Consider the following 19,506-nt stretch of genomic DNA (forward strand, 5'->3'; position numbering starts at 1 on the left):
CCCCCCCCCCTAATTCCAACCTTATCATGTGCAACAGGGTGACCACCTCAGGTGTCTCCTGAAGCGGGGGGTCTCTGCGGAGCTCCTGTAGCATCACGGAGAAAACGTGAAGAGTTTCCTCTACTCCATTCCAATACGGAGTGGGGAAGGTGGTTGGCAAATTCCTCACTGGTGCTAGACCACTACCAGTCACACAAATCAGCATTCTCGAGGATCAGTCAGGGCATGCAGTTTATTGATTCATTCAGGCGGTCCTGAGAACAGCCGCAGGTTCATCTTTGAGGTTCGGTCGTTCTGTCACATAGCAGCGGGAGAAGGATGACCCAAATGCAGACTGTTGGCAAGCAAATCCCTCGCAGCGGTGTTTATTACAGGACATAGGCAGGGTAGCACACGCAGATGGTGAACAATGACCGAACAGGGAGCACAGGACTAAGAGAGGCTAATATTTATGTCTAACAAAGAAGTAAACACAAGGCAGCTGTGAGTAGTTAACAAGGGGTAGAAGCAAGAGGTAAGACTAGCAAGCTTCTGGCGTGAATGATTCAGAGCCGCGCCCGAAGGAAACGCAGGAATCAGATAAGGACAAGTAGGGTGAGGCTGGACATGACAATGGTGGAATCGTACCTCACAGGATTTGCGCAGCAGCCTAAGCCACTGAGCCACACACTGTTCCCAGTAGTAAAAGCAAAAACAATAACCCAGGCTATATACAATCTATAAAATGCTAATAAACATTAATATTTTTCTAAAAAAAATCAAAAGGGCAAAACAACAAAAAAAGTATTAGGAAGCTAGGAAATAATTCCTGACCTTTCATTTTAAAAGTCCAGAAAGTTAAACACCCTGGGAAGCAGTTTTGATATTAAAGAAAAAAAAATCAGTTTTATGATAGATGCTTTGGAAACCAGCCCGCAGTCACTCTCCGGCTATAATTCACTCTGCCTTCAGACCACGTTCACTGAGTGGCAGAGAGGCCTACCTTCATGCCAGGGTGGAGGGACATGAACATTTCTTCAGGTAAACCGCAGAGGTCAGGGGTCAGGATGCATTCATTTTAGTGTTATTTATTAGTAATTTTTCAGGCTATGGATGTCCTATGTCTGGCCAGGTGACCAGGCGAGCCTTGGATCTAAACACCACTGCGGAGGGCCGTAAATTTATATTTATGAGGACGATCCCCTGGGGGACTTGACATTGCATCAGTGATGTAATTTATTCAGAGATCGAATTACTGGACTCAAGCATGCCATTGAAGAGCACCATCAATACCTGAGGGCACCGGGAAGCGTCTGCTCACAACCACCTGTTTCGTTTACTAGCCTTTCTGATTAAATGCTGTATTTCCTGAATGGAAATGCTTCTAATAAAGCTGGGAAGCGATTTATGCGAGACGTAGCTCTGCAGGCCTGAGCATTATTTTTATGGCATGTGACGTTCAACAAATTCTATTCGCATGCAGACATGGCGTCTGCCAAATTTAATTAGCTTCAACGTGGCTAGTGGTGTGGCTCAGTGGATAGCTGCATCAGGGCAGGGGTTCGAATCCTGAGTTGGCGTGATCCCGCCCATATCATTTGGGGTTCCTCCTGCATCCCAAAGAAGTCTTAAAAGTGTCCATTATACATAAGCTGGTTTGGAGTGCCACCCCCGACCCCATTATAGACATGGCGGTTTCCAATACGGATGGCAGACCATGCGCAAGTGAGGAACTATGCAGTTTATTTAAGCATCCGAGCATGCTGCGATTACTAATGATCAACAGTTTTTATTTAAGTGCAGTTCCTGTCTACACCTCCACAACGCAGTCAGAGGGCGGAGCGGCTTGTCAGAGGAGAGAGAGGAGCGGAGAGATGGCGGTGCTGAACGGGGGACAGGCGCTGCTTCTTCGGGAAGGTGTGGGAGGTGACTCGATCGTTGCCGCTTCTTCCGTTACCTCCGCGGCTGCCTGTGCACTCGCTATCACTTTGCGCCAGTGCCATTACTGACAAAATCCTTGGAGATTCAGTTAATTTGCGGAGGTTCGGAAAGATAAAAAGAAATCTGTCGCCTTCATTACATAATTGTATTTGTTTTGAGAAAATGAACAGTAGCGAACATGGCTTTTAAGAGACATTAAAGTGCAGGTGCTCGACCGAGGGGATGGTTCCCTGGGTAAAAAATTAAAAATAAAAAATTAAGGTAACTTCGAACCTTCAAGGGAAAGGGGGGGGGGGCATTTCAATTTTAGATGCTTAGGCACCCCCAGCTCCTACCCCCCTTAGTATTAAAATGTACGTACTGTATGTATGTGGAAGTAGAAGTGTAAATAAAACAAACCACAATTTCTAACAAACTAACGTTCTCTGACAAAGCGTGGTTAGCGGATGTGAAGGATAGATTCTGGGAAAAAACGTATTCACGTTAAAGACTCGAGGAATAAATGAATAAATAGATAGATAAATAAATAGATGTAAATAAATGAATAGATAGCTATATAAATATATGCCTATATGAGCTTGTGTGTTATATTCGCAGCCTTGCTTATCCTTGCTCTGTTTCTCCTTTGTGTCTGACTCGGCTTTATTTCGGCTCTTAACCTTGCAGAGTCCATCTACTGACAGGCGCGTCCTTCATCCAAACACCCCAGTTATCGCCAAGGAAAAACTTGAAAAGCTTTTTCTGTTCTGGAGATAGTGTTCCCGCTTTGAAGATTATTAAACAATTCACTTTGTGTCATATTTCTCATGAGGCTTCTACTTTATATGGGCAAACAAGGCCAGTTCCCGTGGACCTAAAGATACCTGACTGGCACCATATGCAGTATGTGATTTAAAGAGGCATCTAATTCACTAACGCAAGTTATCTGTCACGATCGGTCGCGGAGGTAACGGCGATCGTGCGAGGCGAACGGGCAGGAAGCAGGCGGACAGGCGGAAGTCGGGGTAAACCAGGGATTTAATCAACAAACTGGGAGCAGGAGACATGAAACGCCGACTTACATCAATGACAGACAAGGAAAACTGGGGAGACCAGGACTTAAATGCACAAGACTGATTGAAAGCACACGGACACAGCTGGGTACGATCCGGGAAACACACGTGGGTATGCAGGGGGCGTGGTACACAGGAGGAGCGGACGAGCCGGGCATGACATTACCATAGCCTAATACTAATTTTATTACCGTTACAGGGCAAGGCTTTGTAAGTATAAAACACCTATCAATCCATCCATCCATCTATCTATCCATCTATCTATCTATCATATTCGCTTTGGGCAGGAAAGAATATCGCTGTCCCTGTCCTCGGTGGCAGTGGCAGGTGTGTGCACCACCCGTTAATCTGAGCATCTGTCTTCATTTACCGCACCCCAAAAACAAAGTGAGGCATATTGATTTGCCGGGAGCTGCGATCCCCCACGTTTCGGGCCATTGAGCAATACTTTCTTCCCATTTTTAGCCTTAACAACATTTAGCCGCAGTAATCAAGGTTTCACAAGACGCGCCGGAGCCCGACTGAGGTGCCCCTTCCCAGCGTGCTGGCTGCACCTTCCTCGTATTGAAGAATCATTACAGCTACCGCCTGAGAGCAGCCTAAACAAGGGAAGAGCTATTTAATTGTTACTGAAAGTGAAAGCTGCATCCATCACGAGAGATCTTATTATGGCGGTTTCTCTACCCCTAAACAAACATTAATCTTAATTGGGTAGTAGTTATACCCCTCGCAGTGCTTAATCAGCAGCACATCCTATTGTAAAAAAGCTAACTTGAAAACAAAAGAGCAATTTTTAACACAACAAAAAAATGTCTGGAATGTTTTCCTTTTCTGTTGGGTTTGTTGTTTTCAGTGCGTCCAGCGGAAAGTGATGCACCAGGCCAGATCGTGGAGTTTCTAACTCTTCTTTGAGGTAAACATCTCCATGTAGCTATTGTTACAGGAATGGATAATTGCCTTACTGATTATCAGAGCCAGTGTAGTCTCCAGAAAGCGGAGCCTCCAGCCGTCTACAATCAAGTCTCGTTAAAAAAGCTTTCCTTTACCGTTAGTGATCTCCTTATTGGTTAAAAAAAGAAGAAGAAGAAGTAAGCTGCGAGGAAGTAATGATGGAAATAGGGTTATTTCACGGTAAATATGCCTTTTCCTATGGTATCCCTAAACACATACGATGCTCTTTCAGCCCATTCAAGTGCCATATATGGTGTCGACGCGCGTCTCGCCACTTTTTGATGACCACAAAAAAGCAGTCAACGCTATTGCTGCAGCTGCTGGGTGCAGCTTTGCGCATGCGAAGTTGTGCATAATTACGCCGAACTGGGTTATATTTCAGGGTGGAACACGCCTTAGCCAATTTAATAAGTATGCGACGATTAGCCTAACAGGGTAAGTGGGTATTAAAGATGAATGGATGGAGAAAGGTTTTATGTAATGTACTAAGAAGTGCTCTATTAGGAGCGCACCAAATTGTTTTAATAATCTAACAATATATATTAACTATATAAGCCTACTAAAAAGTCTCATTCATACTCCCTTTAGGTTAATTTTAACAGATGAAATGTTTCAGAATGTAGACTCAAGCGGCAAATCCTGAAAAACTACATTAAGGCTTTTAAAACAGATTTCCGCATGCAGCCTCCCCTTAAATAGTTAATGACGCAGCTGTTTCATACAGTTATGGACACAGTAAGGAGAATAGAATTAACTTCTAGTTCCGTTTCTGGCCACAAGAGGGAGTGTTTTAACGGAGTGATATTTTAATTTTTATTTTAGGACAACGAGGAACTGTACAATGGGAAGATAGATGGATTTTCTTGGCATGTACCCTTACGTTTTATTCAAACTGGCTTGCAATTCAGCTTAAAAGTCTGTTATGAATGTACCACGTAAAGTCAGTAGTTAAAATTAGCATTATTATAAAAGTCTTGCTTAAATTATATATTTTTCCAAGCAATGCTGTGTGTGGTATTGTGTTTCTTTCAACAAAGTTTCCATTTTCCATTCAGAGAAATATTTTTATTGCCATTTTTGGATTTTTAAATCTGCTTTCTTGTTGAACAAATCACAAGGCTTATCCATAACCGAATGGCATTGCCATATTTTTTTTCTCCTTCCTTTTGAAATATAAAACACGTCTGAAAGCCATTTTCAATTATTTACGGAACTGCTGTTTGTTTCGTGTCTCCAACCTCAGCCTGTTAGTGGGTGGCCACTGACTCCCTGGGTGGATGCAGACAAAAAGGAGCAAATGTCAGCTGTAAATGAGAGGGTGCCTGCCTATGGTGACTGCGTGTGTGTGTGTGTGTGTGTGTGTGTGTAAACTCGGATGTGGCAGCAGTAAAGCAAAAGGACGCTTTATACCACGTTACTGATTGAGCTGTGAGAGAGAACATGACGGCAGGTCACCTTTGGGCTAGTGAGTAGCTAGTGTTACGGTGCAGCATGGCGGGGGGTGAGGTGACAATCCACTCGCTGTTCTGAGACAAAGGGGTTTATTGGGAACAGGAACATAACTCAAGGACTGACCAAAGAGCAGGGCAAAGGCAGGCACTTAAATACACCGAACATAATGACTAACAAGGGGCAGGTGTAGCTATACAAAACTAGAGGCAATGAGGAACAGGTGAGGGCAATTCAATCAATTAAGGCACAGGTCAACAGGTGGAATAAATTACAAACACGGGAACTAGAGAACACTGACAAACACTGAGGGCAAACGCCAGGAAAGACCAGGGGCACAAACACAATCAAAACAGAGTTAAACCAGACACAGATAGGATAAACCAAAACAGGAAAGTAAAAGACTAATAAACACTAGGAAAAATATACATGTATTGCTGCAGCCGGGAGTCGAGTGTTGTGTGGGAGGGGCAATGTTGAATAGGAGGGGTTTGTGTTAGGGTTAGGGTATCAGATGATAAGTTATGAACCCCTCACACATTGCACCTCCTACTTGACATTCCCTTTCCAATTTGACATTGCACACTGGGGCTGAAAGGCAAGAGACAGGGAGGAGGACAGGATAGCCAGCAAGACCTGCTGGCCAAACTCGGAGGAGACGTGAAGGGCAGGGCAGAGTCAGACGGGCGCCGGCCCAGACATCTAGTCGATTGTGGACAAAACAGAATAACACACATTCCTTCTAAAGGAGTAGAAGCTTAATATGTAAACAGGTTTCCGCAAAGGCACCATTAACTGTCTGCATTAAGCAATTTAAATATTTAAGCCTCAGCACTTATGTTATCTATATGAGTGGCGTATAACTCATGCGTTCCCCATGGCACTCTACTACTTCTCTTGAACGCTCTCAGTGTTTTTATATACAGTGTTGCCTTACTAGCAGAAATGTTACCCTCTGTCGATCACCTTCAAGAACTACATGCAGTCAGGATATTACAGTTTAGATTTGAGATCTTGCTGCGCATTCATTATCGATACATTTTTAAGTATTTTTAACAGCCGGGGATGTCAGATACATTGCATACAAAAATTAACCAGGGACATTCACAATTGGAAAATTTCATTTTTTTTAAACTTCATTTAAAAATTGACATCCTCGATTACAAGAGTGTAGAGGTTCAAATCCGTAATGCGCATTAGGAAAAAAGTGTGGAAGAAAATGTGACCGATCAAATTTACCCATTTTGCTGTTGAAAACACATTTACAACTGAGTACATCACAAATCAGGCAGGTTTTGTTTTAGAGGTTGAGAAAAGTACCAGGAGTCATTTTTGTTCCCTTGGTAGCTACTGTAACTTTGTTGATTGGAAGCTCAAATTGATTCCACTTGCATGTGTGAGGTGCATGTCGTCTCTACTGCAATGCGGTAACATATTGTCCATATAACATTGTCTGTAATGCTCCAGTCACTTATCATAAGCATGGTAACAGGGGTATTGACCTGTCACATGTAAATAAATTATCCGGCTCAAACCATCTCCTCTTGAGAGATGGAACGTGAATCATGCCAGTACCATCACACCAGTGCAAAGAGAGGTGACCTAAATTACATGAGTAAATCTTCTCCAGCTGTGCCCTTTGTATATTTTTGCAAACGTCTACTGGCTCGCTATCATAACGCTGTTTGAGATGGGAACTGAATCGAAGACAGATGTAACCGAAAGCAGCCGTCATGGGTTTGCACTCTGGTCTCTATGTTTTAAGGAGTCGTACATAATCGTAGAAAAAGAAGACATTTAAATTACAGGCATTTCTCTACTGTGTGTTTTGTATGCTCAGCTGTTAATCCCGTCCAGTCTTCGGCTAGGAAACGAAGAAGGCGATGGCCTCCAGACCGGAAGATTCCCTCCGATAGTTTAAACACTGTGAGTGGTAGAGGTTTACGCATCTTTATTTAGCATAATTACACAGGCAAACAAAACGAGTCAGTCTTTCAAAGAGAGGGAGGGGGATTGAGCAGGAATGGGGTGCCCACACAGGCTTAAAATCAAACAGCGAGATTGCAGTAACTCTCCTAAGGTCTTAATTGGGGAGTGGGGATGCTATTCATACCCTGCAATATACCCCACTTCCACAGCCATGACCCCTGTGAAGCATTTCCACCTTGTTAGTGTGAGCCCCCCCTCCTGCCTCCCAAGTGTTGGTTCAGTCCGCTGGTGGAAGGTTTAGGTATAACTATGTGACGGAGTCTCCTTCAATTCATGGTACCCCTGGTTGTTAGAGGGCTCTGTGAAGAGACAGAGAGGGCAGTTAGGGGTGTGAGGGGTCAGTTTTACAGTGCAGGACAGTTGTCTACAGCTATATATTTTATTTTGTTTGTTTTTAAATAATAGATACTTCCAGCTTATCTCCCCTCTCCCTCACCGGCCATCAAGATATACTTGTACAAAAAGGAAATTAAAATAAACTTCCAGTTGGCAGTTGGAAACCTATTCCTGGATGTTACCAAGCATGGGAACAGACTGTTTTTTCATTCTTAAATTAAGTACTCGGCAGAATAAAACCTTCGCAATTTGCAGGTCATGAGTGTATGTGGTTTAGCCTTGAGAGTAGCTACACAGCTGAGAAACTCCTTCTGGATAGTCAGGTCGAAGGGATAAAGGTTTACACGAACATATAGATGTTCTGAGCTGCACATGTGTGTCGTATTAATGAATTATGCGGTAAGTTGTCATCTGATAATTTTTTGAACATCCCATATAATGAAAATAAAAATTCCCAATAATATAATGCGTTTCAGCACATAGATGAGGGTTACGGTACCAAGACTCAAATGTTCCTCTACCAGAGGTCTCTGTTCCTTGCAGTTCATGACGTTTCCTCGAGCTCCTCCCAATAAGGTCATGATATCCACCAGGTTGTGCTTTCTCTCCTCCCTGGCCTCCCGAGCTTCCTCCTCCATCTCCTCCAGGGCTTCCAGAGCCTCCTCTGCCTCTTCCTCGCTCATCATGGCATGGTGCCTGCCCATGGGTCTCTGCACCTGTGGGGGCGCCAGAGAGCACATGGCCCTCAAGCGGCCATATGAGCGCAAGTGGGTGACGTTGGCGCGCAGGAAGAGGAGGATGACATTGAGGTCGTTGAGCGGGCAGCCCAGCTTGCGGCCGCTGATGAGGCCCAGGGCCGGCAGCACCTCATAGAGGGTCAGGAAAGTGGTGTCCCAGCAAAAGAGGCGAAGTAGGCTGAAAATGACAATCGGAGCGAGTAGGACGTAGACGGCGCCATTGGCAATGCTGATGATTTGGAAAACCAGCAGGCCCATCATCTTGCACTGAATCAGCTCGGGAACCCAGGGTTGATCGCGCAGGAGGCCCGTTCGCACCAAGCAGCTGAACTCGTCCTGGAGCAACGCCGACAAGTGGAAGTAGACCAGGTAGAGGCAGGAGGCCGACATGAAGAGGAGCAGCAAGAAGCCACGCAGGAAGAGCATGCTGACCAGGAAGTAGGAGCGCTGCTTGCACTGCATGTATCTCTCCAGCAGGGGGTACTCAAAGTAGCGTTTCCGCTTCGCTCTGTCAAATGAAAGAATATTTTTATTTTCCACATACTGACAAGTTGAGGTCTTATACTGGCCTCCTGGAGTGCCTCCTTGATGGTGACTGAAACCTTTCCATTCTGTCATTTTGAATTTTATTTATACTTTTAGGTTTGACCACTTGCAGTGTTCTAAGCGGTTAAGTTTTACTGAGTTAGTTTTGAGCTGCAGTATCTCGCATGACTTGTATTTCATAAAACGTTATTACGCTTGTAATTATTTATGCGCAGATGAGAGGAATGTTAATGTTTGACAGAACTTGCATTCCTGATTGATAATGAATAAGGGATGAGATCCCCACGGGAAAGCCTTTGTAGTGAGGCAAGGAAATTGCATGGTGGTTAAGGACACAAAACCCTGAAGCGAGGTCCCATTAGGAGCCAGGCTGCTGCACCCTTGGGTGAGTACTTAAATAGTCTTTAAAGTCTAATTTGACAACAAAGGTCTCAGAAAGGGACATGCCTTTCCTCCCTAGAAACCCCCCCCCCAGATCTCACATTTGTAACTCTGCCTGAAACTCCGCCTGGCTGGGGGCACTGTGCCGAAGGTCCAGGATGCTCTGGGCCAGCCGCACCGATCGGTTGTAGGACTTGTCCAGCTCGTCGATGATGAACAGCAGGTCGGCACCAAGGTAGGGGGCCACCAGGAATCGCCAGATGAGGGCAGGCAGGTACATGAGCACGGCCATGGCCAGCAGGGAGTACGGGAACATCTGGGGTGGGGGGGGGGGCAGGGGACAGCTCTCAGCAAGGACAGGAGCAGGGCGTGCAATACAACGTACAATTACTCTGCTAAAGTAGGCAGAACGGGAAAATCTGAACCATCCCTGTTTGGAAGCAGTCCGATTTGAAATGATATGTTTTTTGTCACATTTACTCTGCAAAGTATTACTTTTCAGTTTATGCTTTTCATTACCATGCTCAAATTCTTTCAAACTGGTGCCTTTCGGTCTAGACGAAAGCAAAAATCATCTGCAAAAATCCCAAATTCTGGTTCTTAAATGGGAAATGGTGGCTAGCTTGATTTGTAACGCGTAACAACCGAAAGTTTACTCTAATTTCGGAAAGTAATTATTGCAAGTAAACTACTAAATCAAGTGTCGATGACATGGCTGGATTAGAGAGGGAGTTATATCCATACTTTGTGCACCCAGAGGGAGCGCTCCTCGAAGTTCCCGTTGGCGTCAAATTCGTGGTGCATCAGAGTGTCCCAGCAGTAGGTGTCCACGTAACTCGCCTGCTTGGCCGAGAAGTTGCTTGGAGAGAAGCAGCTGATCTGTTGGCCTATAACAGACCGAGAAATAGAACACCCAGTGAGCGAGGGACCGATCTTCCTGGCACTACATATTTTGCATAACGACAACTCTGCTAAGTCCACAGTTTTGCTACCTCCTAGTTCCCAGCGAATCAAGAACACCGAATACTTGTTACAGGTGCATTGTGAGCTAGGAGGGAGCAAAAATGTGGACTGATTGGGGGTCCCTGTGGACTGGGCTAAGAAACCCATTTTCTTTTAATGGCTACATGGGAGGTCTGGGAGTTTCCCTGTTTATTATGCACCTATTTCAGCATTTCAGAGTTTTTTCAAGGTTACAAAGAGGTGTTTTCCTGAAAGCTTTGTCCTTTGTTCTTTTTTGGGCTGTACAGCCCACTGTACACCATGTGCATGAAGAAACCGCAGAAGGCGTGGTTCCTCTCATCCAGCTGCATCTCTCCATGGCTGGGCGGACTGGGCGGGCTGGGCTGTGCCCTCTAGTGTGGTGGAAAAGCCTCACATCCTAATGTGAGTCCTATTTTTACAGGACGACTTAAACAGCGACCGCACTTTCCAAGAATTACGAAGGGACCGCAATTTACAGTATATGTTGAGCCTCCACACCCACTAGCCATTAAAGAGCACTTTAGGAGAGGCCTGAATGTTCAGCCTTTCTAGTTATAGACATACAAAAATGAACGTTAGGAGAAAAGCCTGCCCTCTGCTTCTGGTGCATTTGATGCGATCTCTAATCAGCATTGCTTTTGTATTGCATTGAGTACTCAGCAGTGAATTTACTTTAGTACCGGACAAATGAAGCATTTTTCCACTATTTAAGGCCAAAGCATTTACAGTACCTGACATTTTCCAGCTATTAATGAGATTATACAGTTAAACACCAAATGAAACATCACAGAATGAAGACGAGCCCTAGGGGCACCTCTGCAAGGAACAGCGTGCTCATTTATCTGGCCATCGCATTGCTGTTTAAAGGGGCCATCACATTGCTGTTTAAAGGGGCCATCACATTGCTGTTTAAAGGGGCCATCACATTGCTGTTTAAAGGGGCCATCACATTGCTGTTTAAAGGGGCCATCACATTGCTGTTTAAAGGAGCCATCACATTGCTGTTTAAAGGAGCCATCACGTTGCTGTTTAAAGGAGCCATCACGTTGCTGTTTAAAGGGGCCATCACGTTGCCGTTTAAAGAAGCCATCACATCGCTGTTTAAAGGGGCCATCACATCGCTGTTTAAAGGAGCCATCACATTGCTGTTTAAAGGAGCCATCACATTGCTGTTTAAAGGAGCCATCACATTGCTGTTTAAAGGGGCCATCACATTGCTGTTTAAAGGAGCCATCACATTGCTGTTTAAAGGAGCCATCACGTTGCTGTTTAAAGGGGCCATCACATTGCTGTTTAAAGGAGCCATCACGTTGCTGTTTAAAGGGGCCATCACATTGCTGTTTAAAGGAGCCATCACATTGCTGTTTAAAGGAGCCATCACGTTGCTGTTTAAAGGGGCCATCACATTGCTGTTTAAAGGAGCCATCACGTTGCCGTTTAAAGAAGCCATCACATCGCTGTTTAAAGGGGCCATCACATTGCTGTTTAAAGGAGCCATCACGTTGCTGTTTAAAGGGGCCATCACGTTGCCGTTTAAAGAAGCCATCACATCGCTGTTTAAAGGGGCCATCACATTGCTGTTTAAAGGAGCCATCACATTGCTGTTTAAAGGAGCCATCACGTTGCTGTTTAAAGGGGCCATCACATTGCTGTTTAAAGGAGCCATCACATTGCTGTTTAAAGGAGCCATCACATTGCTGTTTAAAGGGGCCATCACATTGCTGTTTAAAGGAGCCATCACATTGCTGTTTAAAGGAGCCATCACATTGCTGTTTAAAGGAGCCATCACGTTGCTGTTTAAAGGGGCCATCACGTTGCCGTTTAAAGAAGCCATCACATCTCTGTTTAAAGGAGCCATCACATTGCTGTTTAAAGGGGCCATCACATTGCTGTTTAAAGGGGCCATCACATTGCTGTTTAAAGGAGCCATCACATCGCTGTTTAAAGGAGCCATCACGTTGCTGTTTAAAGGGGCCATCACATTGCTGTTTAAAGGGGCTATCACATTGCTGTTTAATGGAGCCATCACATTGCTGTTTAAAGAAACCATCACATTGCTGTTTAAAGGAGCCATCACATCGCTGTTTAAAGGAGCCATCACATTGCTGTTTAAAGGGGCCATCACATCTCTATTTAAAGGAGCCATCACATCGCTATTATAAGGGGCCATCACATCGCTGTTTAAAGGGGCCATCACATTGCTGTTTAAAGGAGCCATCACATTGCTGTTTAAAGGGGCCATCACATTGCTGTTTAAAGGGGTCATCACATTGCTGTTTAAAGGAGCCATCACATTGATGTTTCCACCTGCAGTGAAGTGCTGCTTCACAAATGGTTTGTCAACAAACTGTCAGCTGTATCCAAAAGTCACAACAAAACCACACGGAATCCAAAACTGTACCCTTTAGAAACCCTTAGCATGACTCCATAAGACCAATCAGGGACAATAAATAGAAAGCGGTAGCTGACCGATAGAGATCTCCCTGGCAAAAGCCACGGACACCAGCAGGAGGGGTAGCCCCACGGAGACAAACTTGATGAAGCGGTCCAGGGGCAGCTCGAGCTCCAGACTCCGAATGCGGCTGTCCCCCGGCTCGTCTCGGAGCAGGGCGTCCGACAGCATGGCCTGTGTGGCCGCCTTGGCAATGGACATCCTCCTGGCTGCGGAGCGACAGAGATTAAAAACTGACGATTGAGGCATGTGCGTGTCCTTCATCCTTTACAGTAGAGGGAGCAACACATGTAGAAGAGGCTTAAACTCAACTTCTGTGACTGCAAGTAATAAATTGCGAATTAGATCAATCTGAGCTCCTGACGATTTATCGCACTTATTTTATTTAGCAGATGCTTTTGTCCAAAGCAGCATACGAGTGAGGTAGATAACACATTACAAACATATGTGCTGTCACAGAGTCAGCTGGGCGTAAATGCAGCTGAGCCTCCACTGAATACGCAGGTACAAGTGTAAGCACTATTGGAGCACTTTTCTAAATCCTTTCATATGCATTTTTTGAGATTTTACATTTTTACAATATAAAAAATATATATAATATATATATAAAATATTTCATAATGTCAAAAACCCTATTCATAATTACACAGAAAAAAACGCCAATCATCCTTAAAATCTAACCAACTCGAATCTGACCACTGTAGACTCGTTTCCAGTCACGCAGAACAGTCTCCACTGTACCTTTGGTAATCCTGCCTCCGTCAGCAAAACCAGTAGAAAACCAGTCAATCCAGCTGCGACACGATGATGCTCTAAGGAGCAGGCTTGGCGCTGGTGGGGGCTTTAAGTACTCTGGGGAACTGAGAGCTTGTCCTGGGCTGGCTCACTTGGGGTAATTAAAGGGGCTTCTGCCCCGCCTGGGCCCATATGGCCACAACCAGGACTTGCAAGAATGAGGCAGGGATGGGCTGGGTTGGCATCGCCCAAGTCCCCCCCACCCTGCCCCTTGCCACACGGCGGCTCCGTGGAACCCCACCCACTTCAAACGCGGTCCTGGTCTTGTGGCTTTTTCCGTCCTTCTCATTACCCTCTATGTATAGCCAGTGGCGGCTGCAGCGCTGGGCAGACCTGCTGCGCAGTGGAGATGGGCGCCTGGCTCCAGCCGGACCGCCAGGACCCGAGGACCTGATCCTTACAGCAACCTGAAATCTAGGCTCTGCTCACCCTGAGCCCTGGGGAAAAAAGGGGATTTGGTTGGATGATTCTGAAATGTTAAAGCTAGGCAAATTATCAGTTTCCTGTATAGTATATATAGTATGAAATACTATATTTTAGCTACACGATTATATCAAGAATTGGTGCTTTTAGGAAATGTTTCTCCTTTTACCAAAAGTGAAATTATAAAATATATTTCAATATTCCAGTACAGTATATACGCATGGGCATTCCCACAAAGTTACAGCATTCTCTTTGTATCATACTATCCCATTATATGCAGAATGGCAGAATTATGCCGAAATGCAGTATTAAATTGTTCTTGTTGAAAACCAACTAGCCCCGCTGCTATGCAATGGAAAATGTGGATCTTCCAAAAGACTAGTTAAAAGTGAACAAGTCACCGTTAAAATAAAATGGCTCCCAGCAAACTTGTGCATATAACTAAAAGCCAGATATCCATAACAGGCAGTGGCAGAATTTGGTATGAACGACAGTGACACCTCAGTGTCTACCTGAGGCTCATGTCACCCTGACACCTTCAGAACACTTTCAGGCTTCTGTTCTTATCGATCCTAAAACCTCCCGAAACAAAACAGATCACAGAACTTAAACAACATTGTCTTCACAGTTCTGCATGTGGGTCGACACGCCAGTTAGGAGACTCCGTCAGTGACACGTAAACGTGTAACACATCATTCAAGAAAGCGCTGCCACCCATGATTCATTGGTCAGAACAGAACGCCATTAAGTCTTCCCATTTATATGTTCTCACTTTATTATTTTAATTGTTTTGTTTTGATCAACTGTGTCAAGGTCTAGTTGGTGTCCTTTGTAGTAGAAAATCAAGGGTATCATTAACATCTCTTTGTGTTGAGAAACACACTGGTAGTGTCTGACCCTACTATGGATTTACTACTAGCTCTATGTTTACTTTCAAATAATTTCAAACATGTTTCCAGTAGTGGGCATAGTTCTGTTATAGACCGGGAGCCCAGAGGGGTCAGCCTAGCTGAAAACGAACCAATTTCCCTTAGTGTAATCTTGCTGGGGGCATATGACAGTTCATCAGAATGGATGTCTGCCGGGTCCGTGGTGGTGGGTGTGGCTGTGAGGGGTGTGGAAATGAATTCAAATTATTGAGCTAGGTCAGGAAGAAACTGTCTGGCAATGCTCATTCATGATACCTAGGCTGATACTGAACCAATTCCAATTAGTTTCATTCAGTTCGGATATCTATATCAGCTGATCTAGCTCAAATTTTGGTGTGTCTGGCAGGGTAACCCACCACAGAAACTGTCTGGCAATGCTCATTCATGATACCTGGGTTGATACTGAACAAGTTCCAACTAGTTTCATTTGGTTCGGATATCAGCTGATCTAGCTCAATTTTTGCAGGGCAGTTACATAACTCTGCCGAGGGTACCCCACCACTAAAAATGTCTGGCGGTGCCTGTTTATAAGTCCTGATTGTATAAGGTACATTGAAGCACCATTTTCAAGAAGTTCATTTTTGAGCTGACCTAGCTCAATAATTTGAATTAATTTCCACACCCCTCACAGCCACACCCACCACCACGGACCCGGCAGACATCCATTCTGATGAACTGTAATATGCCCCCAGCAAGATTACACTAAGGGAAATTGGTTCGTTTTCAGCTAGGCTGACCCCTCTGGGCTCCCGGTCTATTAATCTGCTAACCGCTAATTAGCAACGCTTACTTTTGTTGTTAGTGGATTAGCGTTTCTGCTAACTTTGAAAACTGTTAGTAAACCAATTAGCTTCTGAAAAACTTACTTCCGCTAACTGTAAATCCACTAACATTTTTTGCAGGTAAAGTGAATAAAGTTTAATGGTCGAAAATGTATGTGAAGCCTACAATCATACACATTTGTCCCGGTCTGCAATAGTCTGGCACACTGCTAGATGTCAACGTGAAAACACAAGACGTGATTGGTCGATAACGTGTTGAATTTAACGTCATCTTTGCTAAATGTAAGTCAATGAAAATGGACTTTATCTATGTTCACTTCCATTTAGCCCAGACCAGCTTAAATCTAACAAGGTATCTAGCTAAGCTAGAAATCCTGCTTCGTGATATAGGATGTTGTATTTTCCGGGTTCTGATTGACAGAGATATAGACCAATAAAGCTGAGACCCTCATACTTACTTCCAGGTAAACGGTGCCATGTTTGTCCCGAAGTCCCCAAGCGGCCTCACTGAGGGCAATATGTCAGCATGGGCCAGTTGCAAAAACGCTTATATCTCGCAAACACAATGTCATAGAAAGAAAATTTCAAAGCAGATTTATTCCACAGACTCTACAGAATCCAACAATATCTAATTGAGTAAGTCCTAAATATCCCCTGGCAATCACCTTATTCTAACTTCAGTGTTAAACACGTTAAAATTTTAGCTCTCTTGCTATGTTTTTAAAGGTTTCGGAGCCAAAAACCAAAGAAGACTAAATTCATATAATAACAGTTGGTAGTTAGCGGTTATCATTAGCTCCCACTAAATTCTTTTGGGGTTTATCGGTTTACCTTAACAAATTAAACTTTGTTGTAAGCTGATTAGTGATTATTGAAGCTAACTTATCAGTTAGCTGTGCCCACTACTACGGCTTTCTGAAATACCTGCCGTAGCCTCACCTGTTGTTTTCCTTAGGATCCATGTCTGCTATGGCTGTACAGATTACAGTTCCATACTCAAATGCTACGTATCTGGTATCGATTACCATTTAGAAGTATAGATTACAATTGTTTGTTTTCCCAGGACCTGGTTGCAATTTCTCTCAAAAATATTCACTTTCTTTATGTTCTCCTTCATATTTTTTCCATGAATTTTTAAAAATTACTGTTCATTTGATTATGCCCTTCTATTTTATTTATTGTGTAAAGTTGAAGTGCTTCTGAGACTGGAAATTTCATTAGTGGTAATGGTGTTGCATTGTTATCAGTATATGACAATAAAATGTGAACTTGAACTTACACTAGGCAGTGAATTCTTACCCATGAGAACAGACCCCCTGTGAAGCACGAAATGCAGACGCCCGCAGACAACAGACAGATACGCCCATTGCTGCATTTCAGGTGAAGAAGTACAGAATACGGACAATGCAAGCAACTCACTCCAACCTTGAAAGAGCACAACACACCCAGATGTCCCCAGCCGGGTGGAGGGATGACAAAAGGGTTCCCAGAACCTCCGGCAGAAATTCAGCTGTAGAGCTGCATCGCTTTTAGACAGGAGAGAATGTTCAGGAACTTCTATTACTTGCCCAGGTTGTTATGTTTATTGAGAACCTTTATAGTCCAGGTGAATGTTCATTTAAGATATTATGAAACGTACAGTAATAGCATGAGTTAGGCATTAAAGCCATATTAAATTATCATTATTATTATTATTATTATTATTAGTAGTAGTAGTAGTAGTAGTAACAATTATAACAAAACTGTGTTTTATTGGGAGGCTGATCAGAATGAAAACAAAACCTAATAATGACTGTTAAATTTCAGTTTTTCCTGCATACAATAAAGCCCCTTCCTGACGAGTTTCTAAGAATCTATGGGATTAAAAAGACCCTAGCAGAGAATACCGATACTTACTTGCAACCTTTTTCCATTGTTGAAGATAGAGGTTTCTGTCTGTCTGTGAAAGTCTCTGCGTTTCATAACAAAAGGTGAAAAATTCGGTTAAATTCCCAACCTGAACAAACAAGACGGAACAGAACTGGGAATCTGCCAACAGTGTGCTTCTAACCTCTGTGATGTGCACATCCAGAACAACGGAGGGTTATTGGAGTGTCTTATGCCATTACATAGACCACAATTTAGCAAATTCAGGCTTGCCCTCTTGAAATCTGGATGCTGTAACTAGATCCAATTCCACAGTTTTCACATATATTACACCCAGTTGTTAAGGGCTCCTTTAGGGTTGGTTACTAAGTTTGGAATCCAGCTTAGAGAGATGCAGAACTATCACTGGGTCTTTCAATCGCATCACCTAGGCAGCCAAGAAGCTCAAAGACATACAGCATTAGTTACAGTTGCCAGAGTATAGACTACAGAAGGATGTGGGAATCAGATAGAACTTGGAACATAACGCACAAACTACAGACAGCACTTACGACAGCACTTTGTCTTCTGGGGAAAACATACTGTGCTTAAGTGTGGAGGAACAGTCTCAGGTCTGCCAAGCGGTTGACGCTTTGAGACAGTTTGCAGAAGCAACAAGGGAAGTGTCTGCAGAACAGCGCATATCAGTTGCAAAGTCCAATGTCTGGTCTCCAAGCACAAGAAAAGATAATATTAGCTGGACTGAAAGGTAATAGACTGGCTTCAGAGATTGCAGTGTAACGTGGCGGCAGTTTCCAAAACACTGAGCAGGATTTTCCTCTTTCAGAGGACACTCTTTTGGACAAAGACTTCAAAAACATTGTGTTCCTGACAGTGGAAGTGTGCAAAATGTAAAGTCACGGCTCACTGATGCCATGGACAGCCAACTGCAATGATTAATGCACCTACCTGAATACAACCAAGCCTCCTTAGCAGAAAATTCTCAGCATCAGCCCTTTCAGTGACAGCAGTACCCAGGTTAGCTGACAGAAATGTCAAGAGATGTATCCTATGAATCTTCAACTGATTATATGTTTATAAATAACTAATGCTATATTTTTTGTATACATATTGTACGTATTATTATAGGCCAATAAACGCTCTTTTAGGCGTTTGTATATCATTACACCAATGGGTTGCGCTCGTAAATGGATGATACGGTGATTCACTCACTGTATGATCTGAAGGAAATCAAAACCGAAATAATTTCGTTCACTCTAAGATTCTTTTTTGACTTCACGAGAGCTGTTCAGAGGCAGAGAACATGTCTTGACGATTGATGTATTTATTTTTTATGCTGTCCAAAAATACTATTCCTATGTAAATAGCTTTTTTGTTTTGGCTCAATAAGTCCTTGCAAGCTAGATGTCCTTCTTAAAGCTGCTCAGGGTGTTGCCGGGACATTTACATACATTGTAATTTTCTTAATTACACGTTTAATAATTCTATCAGTGGGCACATAATGAAAAAGACGCGGGACTCTTTGTGACTGGGAAAGATTACAGAGCCACTGCATGACACACGTGGGCTACTAACCAACAGATCTGTAACGCTGGGCTGTTACAAGAAGGCAGACTAGAAACCCCAGCCAAGCTTATACCATGAGCCCATGTTGACAGGAACAGGAGGTGATATAGATGTAGAACAGTACAGCGATTTTAACACTTTTGTTTTTCTATTGGTAAGTGTTTCGGTGGTCTGAGTAGTGTGGATTGCTGGCTGTAATGTCACTACAAGCACTTGAAGCAGTTGATTATTTTTTTTTTAATAATTAAAAAAACATTCTATTGAAACACAATAGATTATGCCAACGATGTATACAAACAAAATAAAAATTTCCCTATTCATAACTTGCTTTGGAGATAAACAAAAATG

The 19,506-nt window shown here is 43.6% G+C and overlaps 1 protein-coding gene across 1 annotated transcript in view; it reads right to left on the bottom strand.

Moving 5' to 3' along the window:
* Positions 1 to 7,308: 7,308 nt before the first annotated feature.
* The window catches only part of pknox2 (pbx/knotted 1 homeobox 2), a 66,073-nt gene continuing 53,875 nt past the window's right edge, over positions 7,309 to 19,506 (bottom strand). Inside the window, exons 13-18 of the mRNA XM_049017170.1 lie at positions 13,539 to 13,628; positions 12,815 to 13,006; positions 10,106 to 10,248; positions 9,463 to 9,677; positions 8,197 to 8,942; positions 7,309 to 7,660 (exon numbers count right to left, since the gene is read on the bottom strand). Coding sequence (XP_048873127.1) covers positions 7,599 to 7,660; positions 8,197 to 8,942; positions 9,463 to 9,677; positions 10,106 to 10,248; positions 12,815 to 13,006; positions 13,539 to 13,628 — 1,448 coding nt within the window. The 3' untranslated portion in view covers positions 7,309 to 7,598. The remainder of the gene's footprint in view (positions 7,661 to 8,196; positions 8,943 to 9,462; positions 9,678 to 10,105; positions 10,249 to 12,814; positions 13,007 to 13,538; positions 13,629 to 19,506) is intronic.

This window comes from Brienomyrus brachyistius, chromosome 6 (assembly GCF_023856365.1).
Source record: "Brienomyrus brachyistius isolate T26 chromosome 6, BBRACH_0.4, whole genome shotgun sequence".
In the NCBI taxonomy this organism is placed as follows: Eukaryota; Metazoa; Chordata; class Actinopteri; order Osteoglossiformes; family Mormyridae; genus Brienomyrus; species Brienomyrus brachyistius.